The sequence below is a fragment of the Lynx rufus genome, unplaced genomic scaffold (genome assembly GCF_022079265.1).
Source record: "Lynx rufus isolate CCGP_SWC_20201006 ecotype Redwood Valley unplaced genomic scaffold, mLynRuf1.p SCAF_7, whole genome shotgun sequence".
Taxonomy (NCBI): domain Eukaryota; kingdom Metazoa; phylum Chordata; class Mammalia; order Carnivora; family Felidae; genus Lynx; species Lynx rufus.
The window spans coordinates 130,662,061-130,674,296 of record NW_025814889.1 but is presented as its reverse complement, the minus strand read 5'-3'; the positions used below and the strand labels follow the sequence as shown (position 1 = coordinate 130,674,296).

General features: G+C 53.6%; 1 protein-coding gene across 1 annotated transcript in view; it reads left to right on the top strand.

Moving 5' to 3' along the window:
* Positions 1–1,316: 1,316 nt before the first annotated feature.
* Positions 1,317–12,236, top strand: part of CACNG2 (calcium voltage-gated channel auxiliary subunit gamma 2) — a 107,752-nt gene continuing 96,832 nt past the window's right edge. Inside the window, exon 1 of the mRNA XM_047067113.1 lies at positions 1,317–1,527. Coding sequence (XP_046923069.1) covers positions 1,317–1,527 — 211 coding nt within the window. The remainder of the gene's footprint in view (positions 1,528–12,236) is intronic.

Sequence of the window (12,236 nt, the reverse complement as noted above, 5' to 3'; positions counted from 1 at the left end):
GAAGCTCTGGGCACGTAGAGATGGAATGAGAAGGAGGCTGAGCTGGAAGAAACACCAAGGGGGGAGGGCAGGGGAGAGAGAGTGAGAGAGAGAGAGAGAGAGAGAGAGGGAGAGGGAGAGGGAGCAAGCTATCTCTAGCTACGCCTTCCTCCGAGCTCCGGGAGCCCAGAAGAGCGCTCATTTTAGGATTTGGGGAGAGGGGTAAAAAGAGGGAAGGCAGCCCCCGGCTCTGCCCCGGCCCTGCCGCCCCCGGAGGGAGGGAGGACTCCGGCCCGCGCCCCCCTCCTGGCGGGCCGCCCAGCGAGCCGGGGCGCGCGCGGAGCGGGCGGCGCAGGGAGCTGTCCAGTTCAGCACCACCCGGTAATGCAGTAGGTGGGAGCGCCTCCGCCGGGGGCCGAGCCGGCAGCGAGTGGGGGGGCAGGCGGGCGGCCCATCCTGCAGCAAGACGCCGGCTCCCTTGTTTCCAGGAGCTTTGCAGATAGGGGGAGGGAAACCCGCCTCGATTCTCCGGGAGAAACCCCCTCCCTCCCCCACTTCGCCAACACTACCCCCGCCACCAACAACAATAACCGCCGCCGCTGCTCGTCCTGCCGCCGCCGCCGCCGCCGCCGCCGCCGCCGTGCCTGCCCGCCCTGCTGCCGCCGCCGCTGCCGCTGCCGGGGCAAAACCATGGAAGGCGAGACCCCCGCACCTGTTCAGCTGAGATCAAGGGCTTACAGAATACTGGGAAGTCTGGTCTGAAACGAAAGCGCCCGAGACACCCCCCCCCCCAAGGAAGAGAACTGGCGAAGCAAAGGATTTTCATGGCGCAGGCCGCAGAGCCGAGAACGAAGACGGAAGGTTGCATCCCGGCTTTTACAATCTCTAACTGTCTAGGTCCCGACCATGAGAGATTGTGTTGAGAATGCGGCTGTTCCCTGGTTCACTGTGGAAGCCATCTCCAAATTAGCTATCACATATGGAAACTGGAGACCAGAATTTTAGGAAAAGAGATTAAGGCATCTCACTTGGGGGGGTGGGGGGTGTCTTTTTATTTTTTTTTTCCTCCTTTTTTAAAAAAAAATTTTACTGCAACTGGAACAGTTTCTGATCTCAAAAGGCAAGCCTCTCTTCCCGTGTGATCTTTATAATTTACACTCTTTTCCGTGAGCTTTTCTTACCTCCCTGGTTTTATATCTCTCCATATTCTCTATTCACACACAGATCCATTATATTAGTAGTGGAATTATTTTTATTTTTTTGCTTTAGTACTCGCACCCTCACACACACTCTCCCGAGAACCAGAAGTCGGTTGGGTGTTTATATAATGAAGAATTATGGGGCTGTTTGATCGAGGTGTTCAAATGCTTTTAACCACCGTTGGTGCTTTCGCTGCCTTCAGTCTGATGACCATAGCTGTGGGAACCGACTATTGGCTCTACTCCAGAGGGGTTTGCAAGACCAAAAGTGTCAGTGAGAATGAAACCAGCAAAAAGAACGAGGAAGTTATGACCCATTCTGGATTATGGAGAACCTGCTGTCTAGAAGGTATTTGATTTCCCATCTCCTCCCCCTCTCCACCTCACCCCTCCCCTTTTCACTCCCCCTCCCCACCCTCCTCCAAATAAGTCCCCTTCACATTCCACCATTTTCTTACTTCACTCCTTCCTACCACAGATCAAGGTTGGTTGGGTTAGTTTCAGAGGAAAGAAAATCAATAAGCAAAAGCCATACTCAACTCTCAAGCCTCCACCACCACCCCCCCCTTCCCCTAAACCTCTTCATTGGAATGATCTGTGATGTGATGAAAACAACAAGAGATTGTCTTTTAAAGTCAAATGAGCTCTGCCTGCTTTGGAATCATTAGGATTTGCCATTTGGTGTAAGCATTGCCATCTACAAGGGGGGGAAATAGCTGTTTCTGTCAACACTGCTCCTCTTTTCGCAATGAAGAATTCAAAAATGTGCTTCCTTTCCCCCCCTCCTCCTCCCCTTACTCCCCAAAAGTCCCAGACACATCATCATCTGCAAATCTCCTTTTTTTAAAAAAAAAAAATCTGTTGTTTCTAAGAATCCTTATTTGGTAAATCCTAATTATTCCAGGATCGCAAGCTGAGTTCAAGAGCATTTCGTAATGTCTATGAACCCACACATATCTTTCGGGGCGACTGGCTGCGTGTGTGTATGTGTGTGTTTTAACGTTTACAAAGTCCAAAAATACATACGTCTCTCACAGGAAACAAGCCCAAGTCCTGATAAACAGCAGTTCACTTGCGGGTTAGGCTGAGAACCGGTTCACTTCCACGCAGTGACATGTCTGTTATCCAGAAGCGAGTACGGTCAGCGTTGCGGCCAGCTTGAGCATCAGACATTGTGCAGGGAGGCCGGGAGAGAGAGGCGAGGGCTTGGGGAGCTTGAGGGAGGGAGTGGAGGGGGGGGGCAGTGGACTGGGGGTGTCAGCTGTTTGCCTTGATCTTGCAGGGTCACTGAGACGTGTGTGCCTGTGCATGTGCTGTGGCCAAAGGGGTCCCCACCGTGAGAAGCCTGGGAGCTCGGGGTACCGCTAAAGGCATGTGCTTCTGAGCCACGTTCATAAGCACAGAAAAAAACTCCTGCAGGTCATACAACCTGCATTTAGCAACAGACTTTAATACGAGGGACCGCATTTGAATGGCCATGTGTGTATATATACATACATAGAGATATCCGTATGTACAAGCTACAGCTACCCGTAGAAGGATGTGCACAGAGAGATGCGTGTTTCTGCGTGGAGAGAAAGGCTTATGTGCTCTGCTTCTGACATGAACCAATACCGGAGGCCGTTTGAGGCAGCGCTGGGAAGCGGGGACTGCAGAATTGTTTGTTAAGCTCACCATGGGATGGTGATGCAAGGACTTGAAGCCAGGAGATGGGGGAGAAGAGAGGGAAACAGACAGCAGAGGGAGAAACTGATGTGGCCCCTGGGTCTAACCCAAACTGAGCCAAAGCCGCTCTTTGGGAAACGATTATGTCTGGGAAAGAGCACCAGTTTCGTGCCCCCCTCCCAACATTCTTGGTGCAAGCGGTTGAGTGATGGCTGAACATGTTTTGAATAGCTAAGTGACTTCATTGAGCGATGGTCTATTTGACGCATACTGCATTTGGTGCCCTTTCTCAATCCAAACCGCTGCCTTGAACATAGTCTGCAGGAGAGCTGTAGGCTGAATACTCTATGCTCTTCCCCAGCCAGAGAATCAATATCAGGAAATTAATAGGGACCGTTTTAAACACACCCGTCCTTAAAGAATGAAAAGCCTTTCGAGCAGCTTGTCATTAACAGTGGAAAGGCTTCCATTTAATTAAACATTTATGGCAGACTTTTATTCCAAAAGAGAAGAAAAGCAAAGTGAATGAGAGTTGCTTTAGGGAAATGATCATAGGAGCAATTTGCCTTCCTTGGATGTTACTCGGATGGAGACAGGCAGCCAAGAAATTAGAGGAAAGACGGAACGTTATTTTAGGAGAAATATACTCAGAAATTGGTAAGTTGGTATAAACATACTTTCCTATCAGGGCTTTACTTGCAAATTCTTCATGGACTGGGATCTTCGAAACATTTTATAATTCCCAGAAGGCAAGTGGACTGGAGGTGGCTTCGGATCACTTGTGTATTAAAAGGCTTAAGTATTTTCATTTAAATTCCATCTGTTTGGTGTCTGCGTCCCCAAATGTGCCGCCCACCCCCCTCGCTTTCTCGCCACACGGCACCCCACCCCCCCACCCCCGAATCATCTCCCAGAAAGGGTTAGGATTACAACACCTCCCAAGGGTTGTGTGGTGCGCACCAGAGCTGTGGGTTTGGCCCTTCTCCCAGGCCTGGGGCCTCCGGGCAGTGAGGGGGGGCTGGGCCAGGCTCTCTCCAGGATGCTATTCCTTTTCCACTTGTGGCCAAGGCCCAGGCGGGAAGGGTGGGTGCTCGGGGTGGCGGGAGGGGGGGGGGGGCGTGCAACCTCGCCTGCATTTTCCAACGCGTCCGTCCATATGGGGCTTCGCGGACCTGGGACTGCCCCCAGGAAGTCGGGCCTTGGCCACTTAGGAAGTGGCTGGAAGATTTGAAGCCACCCACTTATTTTGGAAGAATGCACTGATTTCCACAGACTGGAAAAGCACTTATCTCTGCAGGTTAGCATAGATGGCTCTTGTGAGGTGTTTCTGTGTTTGCTTTTTGGAGCATTCAAAATAGGGTCAGCCTTTATGGAGATCCAGTTGTCGGCACTTTACATTTCTCCCAATCTATGTTTTTTGTGTGTGGAAACTTGGACCTTCAGGAAAGATTCCCCTGTCGCCTCTTTGCTGTGTTTCCTGGCCATACCCCAAAAGTTTGTGAACAGACTTCAAATCTCCCCAAGATGCTCCTGATGACTCCAGAGGGAAAGACAACCCCGTCTGCTTCTGGTCTCTGCGGCTTTTTGGGTTTTCACTCGGGCTTTTTGTCTCCTGACGTGCTTTCCCCCCCGCCATTCCCCCACCCCCGTTCCCTTCTTGATGAAAATAAGAATCAGCAAATATTTGCCTGCCTCCATCGCTGCTTTTGGAGTGAATCAGTCTGCTGAAGAATGAGGAGGGACAGGGCCACCTGTTAGGGGTAGACACACAGCGAGAGACAAGGGAAATCAAGAAGTTACAACCTTTTGATTTTTTTTCCCCTTGTGCAGGGTAAATAGGAGCGTCTGTGTGAACTTGAAATTCCTTGGAGACTGGGGTCTTTACTGGGATCGAGGGGGTGGGACAGTCTGTGCGTGGATACAGACAGGTGGAGCGTGATAGGAGAAGTCCTTGAACTTTTCAGGAAAGCTGCACTAAAAGCCTCCAAATGGAGAGACGGATTGGCCCTTTCAGGGAATATCGTTCAGTAAAACCCATGACAGGACGCTAAAACAGCTGCTCCGAGCGAGGTGTCTCTGGGCCGAGCGGTGGCTTGCTGCTCAGGATATGAACCTCTGCTGTCACTGAAAGGAATCATGGTCTCCAGGGGCAGCAAGAAATTCACTCTGTGTTTATCCTCCCCTGCGCCTTCCTCGCCTTCCTCCCCTCTGTGCGGGGGGCCCCCCGCGTCTCCCCCAGAGGATTTCCGGTCCTGCAGAGGAGGAACCAACAGCCGTGCAACGTGGTCTAGAGCAGAGACCGCCCTCCCTTCTCTCGCGCGCGTCCCTTTCCTTGCCGTGAGGCAGCACAGAACTCTTTCTGTCTGGGCTGTTAACATTCTCTCTGCTGAATCTCTGAGCTCCTCTTCCATCCACGGCTCCTCCTGTCTTTGCTTCCACGTGCTGCCTGCTCACGGTGACTCTGCCACTCGTTCTACGTCCCTGCTCCCTTTGAGCAAAAAGCGTCTCGCTTTGCCCGAACTGGCTTTGCCCACCTCCCGGTCGCGTACCCTTTGCCCGGCCTGAGAGGTGGTGAGGGCTCCAGGCTGGGTTCAGCCATGGCTGCCTCGCTTCTCCAGAAGGAAAGTACGTATCTTTTATTTTAGGAAGGCCAACAGCCTTTCCCAGATCATCTTAACTTTTTCGAGTCTCGGGCGAGCTGATTGTGGAAGTCGCTCCACACCCTGGACCCATCACTCCAGAATTCCCAAGTCAGATTCCCCGTTCGACTCTCCTTAGGCGCTTTGCGCACAATGGGGGGGGGGGGGGCATAAACGTAGTGATGGGTGGATTGATTCCGAAATCCTTAAGATTATTTAACTTAACTCAAACACCGTAAGGACGTGTGACAGTCGAGTAATCGAGAAAGAAGGAGGCGAGGAAGTCAGGATGGTCTGTTTGTTCTTCCTGGTGCTTCTTTTTTACAAGAATAATAATGAGTCATGGAACTCATCATCACAAACTAAGAGGATTCAGAAGGAGTCCGTGTTTAAGGTCGTGCCGCTCCTAACTGGCCAACGGAAAATTGTCAGTAAACTCAGTCTCTGCAAGCAAGGGAAAAATAAATAAATAACCCATTGGTTTTCTTCCCTTGCCTGCTTTTAAAGTACATCCAAGCCCAGGTGGGTTGTAAGAGGCACCAGAAGAGACACTGTGGGTAGACAGCAGGCATTAGGGACCGTCCCCATGTAGTTACCCCAGAATCTTCTATGCTTTAGCAAACCTCCCCACCCAGTCCCCGGGATCCTGAGAACAGTCCCCGAGGTCTTAGGTGCTGACCAGTTTTCCAGAGGGCCAAGACCTACGCATCCTCACCCGGGAAGGCAAACCTGAGTGCTTTACTGAGGCACAAACTCTGGAGCCCTTGCCCACCCGTGCTGCCCTTCCCGCCCCCGTGCCCCTCTACAGCTGAGCAGAACCAGGCACACAGGGGTGACACCGCCCACCAAGCCCACGTGGACAGAGCCAGAACTTGAATCCAGGGCCCCGTTTCCACCCCGCAAGCCTCCAGAGGGCTCTATGCACATACCCTGGCCTACTGTGGCCCTATGCTCATATTCACTGCTAGCCCTGGGTTTTATTCTGTCTGTGTCCCTTGAAGTGTCCCCCAGCCAGGGCCCAGCCTGAGCCTGTTCTGGCCCACCGGACCCGCACCTCGCAGCGTGACGGTTCTGCCGTGATTCCCTCACTCCCGTGAGGCTGACGGAACGCGACCCTGAGCTTCAGGCCAGACCCGCCACGCGCCCCTGTGGGTTTGCCCTTCCGGTCTGGAAGTCTGGAAGTGTCCTCAGCTTTATAGTTGCAAGCATCTTTCAGAAAATAGCAAACGTATGTCCCCTGTACATTTTCAGATGGAGCTTTGTGACATGTCGCGTAGCTGAAAGACTTTCGCAGCCACTCGGGCCTGGGTTCGTTCCAAGCCTTGCAGCCGGCGAGATTCGGGGCACGGCATTTAACCTCTCCGAGCCTCAGTTTCCTTTTCTGTAAAAGGAAGGCAAAACAGCTTTCTCACAGGGCGGCTTCCCTGCCCATCTTATTGGCGGTCAAGATCGACAAGCCCAACCTGTACCCCTCCTACAATCCTCCTTACTCCGCCTCCTTTTCCTTTACGGAGTCCTTACCACCTTCTAGCACACTCCATAGTTTACTCGGGCTAGTTGCCGTCTGTCTCCCCCGCCGGCCAGTCAGCTCCACGAGGGCAGGGATTTCTGTCTGGTTTGCTCGTTGCTGCAGCCACCGCGGTTACGACGTGCCCGATGTCAGCCCACCTTCGCTGGTGAATGAGCAAACCGCGACTGCCTGCTTAGCGGGGCGGGGATTCGGAGCCCGTGGTCCCTTCATACCGGCAAAGGATCGTTCTCGAACTGATCTACGGTGAGCGGTGGTGGCAACAGCATCCTCTTTCTGACGTTCCAGAAAATGGAGAACTCAACACAGAGGAGGGCGACAGGGAGCGAGGGGGAGAGAGAGAAGGGAGGGTGGTGTTCCACACGCAAGGGACGAGAATAAGGAAAGGTAATAAAAAAGAGTTGGGAGAACAACCGAATGCCTGGGAAGGAAGTGCCGGGCGGTGAGCGTCCTCTAAATAGACGGTGGCTGTGTTTTCCTGCCTCCACATCACCCACAGCGGCTGTCACCGAGATCCTTGGGGAGGGCTTCCCACGAGCATTCGCTTTCAGGTCAGTGGGGAGGAGAAGGCACAAATCCAAACTAATAACACAAGAGATGTTTTAGACTGTGCAAAATCCAATGGTTCCCTTTCGCCTAGGTATGAGTATTGTGGCCAAAATACCCGTATTCAAGTGAAATACGCATTTAAAGCTTCTGGGTTGGTTGACAGTCACGGGTCAGGCAACTCCTTCACTCATTTATTTGTTAAACCTTTGGTGAAGTTCGGCAAAGGGCCAGGGGTTGGGCCAGGAGTTGAGGTGGTGCCTTCAGGGTCACGGCCCCCGGTCCTCAGAGACCCTAATTCAAAGAATATATGTACAGGGGCGCCTGGGTGGCTCAGTCAGTTGGGCGTCCGACTTCGGCTCAGGTCACGATCTCGCGGTCCGTGAGTTCGAGCCCCACGTCGGGCTCCGTGCTGACAGCTCAGAGCCTGGAGCCTGTTTCAGATTCCGTGTCTCCCTCTCTCTCTGACCCTCCCCCGTTCATGCTCTGTCTCTCTCTGTCTCAAAAATAAATAAACGTTAAAAAAATTTAAAAATATATATATGTACATTACAACTAAGATAGTGCTCTCCAGGGAGGTCACATGGGGCTGTGAGTTCGCAATATTGAGGCGGTATCTAATCCGAGAAGGCTTCCCTGAGGAGGTGAGGTGAGAACGATTATCTGAAGGAGGAGTAGGGGTTCATGGGGTGAAGAGAGGAAAAAAGATTATTCCAGTTCAGAGGGCAGCAAGTACAGAGATCAGTGAGGAAGAACGAGACAGGGGCCTGGGTGAGGCTGGTGGCTGGGGGAGGGGGGGCAGGTGGAGAGTTTGGGGGGGGCAGTGCTGGACGGTGTGGGGAGAGGGCTTCAGAGGTAGTTAGGACTCAAAGGTGCGAGGCCTTGTTAGTCTTGCGGAGTTTTGCTCTCTGACTTCTGGCTTCTTGCTTATAAGCTGTGTGACGCTGAGCTAGTGAATTCTGTCTCTGTGCCTCCCTTGTGCCATCCACGTGGTGGAGGTGACAGTGCCTGCCCCTAAGGTTGTTGCGAGGTTTCGGGCGCCGTTCTCCTCTCTTCTCGGCGTGTTCCCGCCCCCCCCCCCCCCGTCTCCATCCCAATGCCATCAAGGCCTCCAAACTTCCCGTGACAGCGCAGAGAAGGCCGGGAATAGATAATACTCCACTCCAATCAACTAAATTCAAAATACACTCAGTGGAGGTGTTGACGGCAGGTGCCAGCCCTGTGCCAACATAAGAAGGCAGTGGCGGGGTGCCTGGTGCTTGGGTGGCTCAGTCGGTTGGGCGGCCGGCTTCGGCTCAGGTCATGATCTCACGGTCTGTGAGTTCGAACCCCGCGTCAGGCTCTGGGCTGACAGCTCGGAGCCTGGAGCCTGCTTCGGATTCTGTGTCTCCCTCTCTCTCTGCCCCTCCCCTGCTTGCTCTCAATCTCTCTCTCTCTCCCTCTCTCTCCTTCTCTCTCAAAAATAAATTAAAAAAAAACTTTTTTTTAATTAAAAAAAGGAAAGAAAGCAGTGGTGAGCAAGCCCCCACCTGCCTGAGGGCCATCCCGGTGAGGCCCCGTGGGGGATCCTGAGGAACAGGCTATGTGACATGGCCCTGTTGCTGCCTTCGTCGCCCTCCCGCAAGTTCAGAGGGATTCCTGGCGCCCCTTACAATCAGTTAGGACCGTGGAGAATTTGCGCTGGAGTTTGAATGCGGCTCAGTCCTATCCAGCAGACTTTTGGAAAAGAGGAACGAGAGAGAAGAGGGACGTTAAGTGTGCTCCCCGACCCCCCAGAAATGCAGGTCGGCCATTGTGCGATCGTGGCTGAGTCGCATGACCTCATGGCATCCCGGTCCTCTCTCCCGGCTACGAAAGGTGCCGTATTCTCCCGGTCCCGTCTTCCCTCGCTTCCCGGGGCACCGTTAGTTTACGAAGTGGACCATCCTCTTAAAAATAGCTTTTGGGGGCGGGGGGGGGGAGGACAAATTTGATGGACACATCAATTGTCAAACGCGCTCTAATTTCAGAAACCTTGCAACCTGAATTACGTGCCTTCGAACCAAAGGAAGGTGGCGAGCTTTCTGGCCTGCGGGCAGGGTGCCGAGAGAGCCCGAGGGATTCTGCCCGCAGGCAGCTGGTGCCTGTCCCGTGACTCCGGGAGCAGCAGAGGGCGGAACAGTGTGGTCCTACCGACACCTTTCTCGACCAGGGAGAGGGCGACAGTTGATCTCTGCTCAGTAGCTGTTCCCGGAGCACTAGCGGGTACGAGCTTTGAGGACAGAGTCAAAGGCTCAGTCTCTGCCCTCGGGGCACAGGGACTTCTCATCTGGCAGGGGAGACACAACGGTGAACACACGAAGATGACGGGACAGCAGGAAGCATAAGCACAGGGGATTCTGGGAGCGCAGAGACCGGGGAGGGGTGGATGCCGGGGGAGACCGGGTTCTGAAGGATGCGTAGGGGTGAGCAAGCTGGGAAGAGGGTGAGCACCTCAGACCGAGGGAAGGGCCATGTGCAGAAACAGACGCCCGAGCCACCGTGCAGAGGGTCCCACGCGGCTGGAAGGTAGATGGCAAGGAGGGGTGAGTCTGGGAGGCGGCGGGACCGCCTTCCAGAGGGACAGAAATGGCTCACGGGGCGGTGTGTGTTTCCACCTGGGAGAAAGGGAGGCCCAGCAAGGCGGAAGCAAGGGCAGCAACGGGCTTGGCCCCCCAGTGAGCTCCCCGGAGGCTGAGTCTCTCACAGTGGGGGGGGGGGCAGGGGGGTGGCAGGCATCAGGGGCCAGAGGTGGTGAGCTCTCTCCCGGGAAAGGGAGTGAGCACGTAAGTTGCACGGAGCTGTAGTAAAGAGAGAAGAGAGAAGATCCTAGGGAATGCGCAAAACAGGTGCATCGGGATCCGCCCCCCTTCTCTTTTGACTTCCGGGTGTAGCCCCTCCGGTGACAAAGGTGCAGAAGGTCTCTGCTCAGATGTCACCCTTTCCCCTGGAGCCCCCAGTCCTGTGAGCCTCTTTCCTTTCCCTTTTCCGCCTTTCACGTTGACTTTTTCCTTTTTAGCGTGTGGTCCGTGTGCCCCTTTTCCTTTTTTGCCTGTGGTCCGTGTGCCCCTTTAGGGGCTGTATGCTCCGTGCCGGCGGGGCCGGGTCTGCCTTGGCACCGAGACAATGCTAAGGAGCCAGCGTTGGGTGAACAGCTAAGCAGCACCTGCCCTCCAGGAGCTCCCACTGAGGCAGGGACCTGGCTTCCAAAGAGAAACCCGGAGCATCCTCTAGACCGCGCTCTTCTCCTAGGCTCGGCTGGAACCACTTGGTGAAAGACCCGAGAAGAGGCAGGTGTCTCCCTGGCACCCTGCACCCCCCACCCCCACCCCCACCCCCAGGGCAACAGCTTTGCCATAAATGAGCTTCAGGAAGCCGATAAGGCCACCGCCAGCCTTTTCTCTTAATCTAAATCCTGGTCCTTATCACCCGGCCCAGAGGTACTGACTTAGCAGCCCTGAGTCTGCCTCTGAGGAGTCACCACTCCTTTCCCTTCCTGACGCTGTATTTATTCACTCTTCCCTGAACTTCCTTGACCTTGGGTAGTCTTCCAGCTGCTAACAAGAGTGCCAAGGATTAGCTCTGAGATCCCAGGTGCACGGTTGCTGTGGCCTCGTTGTATGGGGAATCAGCACCTTGCTTTGCTCTACAGCATGCACCGTGCGGTTTCGGTGCCAGCCTCTCTCTGCCCTGGTTGTGGGGCGCAATCCACTGCTGACTGGCTGCTAGCCTTTCTTCCAGTCTTGCCCCGTTGCTTTCCTCTCTCGCTTTCTCTGCCTAAAGGATCATTCAGTCTTATCTGTCACCTCTCTGCCCCCAGCCCTCTGTACGAGTCTTATCCCTCATCCTTCTTGAAGTCTCCCTAAGGTTGGAAACTCTTCTCCCCGGGTTTTCCTCCAACGTGTTTGGCAAAGCAGGTAACCCTGGCATCACGTCAACAGTAATGATAACATAAACAATAATAGCTGATCATTCGTGGCGTGCTTCCTTCGTGCTAAGCACTCTTTAGATGCTTTTCAGAGGCTAGCTCTTGCATAACTTTCACAATTCTGAAGGTACATGCGGTCATGCCCATTATCTCCATCTTAAGAGGCTCAGAGAAGTTAAGTAACTCGCCCGAGGGCACACAGCAAGTCGCAGAGCTGGGATTCCAGCCCAAGTCTGTCCGTCCCCCAAACCAGTGCACAGCCTTCCTAGTGCGCTAATTGTTGTATTTCCCATCATCCCCTAGCCCCCAAGTTTATACATAAATCTCTTGGAGAACTTGAACTCCATGCATGATGCAGTCTTCAGAACTTTGAAGCTTACATTAGGAATATGCTCCTTACACAGGGCAGAGTGGGGGGACGTGGAGGGACTGCCAGTTTCGTTCGTTGCTTTGAAGACAGAAGAATGCCTCAAAATACATGGACATCGTGCTAGCTACAGTTTCTGGAGGGGGAAAGGGGTGAAAAAAAAATATATATATATATATATTTATTCCCTCTCCCCCACCCTCTGCCAGAAGGGCCTGTTCCCAACCACATTCCACCTGTCTCCAGGATTCAGCTAACTTGTCACTTCCCCGACACCTCAGCTGCCTCCCACTAGGTTACAACCCCTCCCTCTTTCCTTCCACATGTGTCTCTAACACACTTTCCCTCTTCCCGTTGCTTGTTCCCA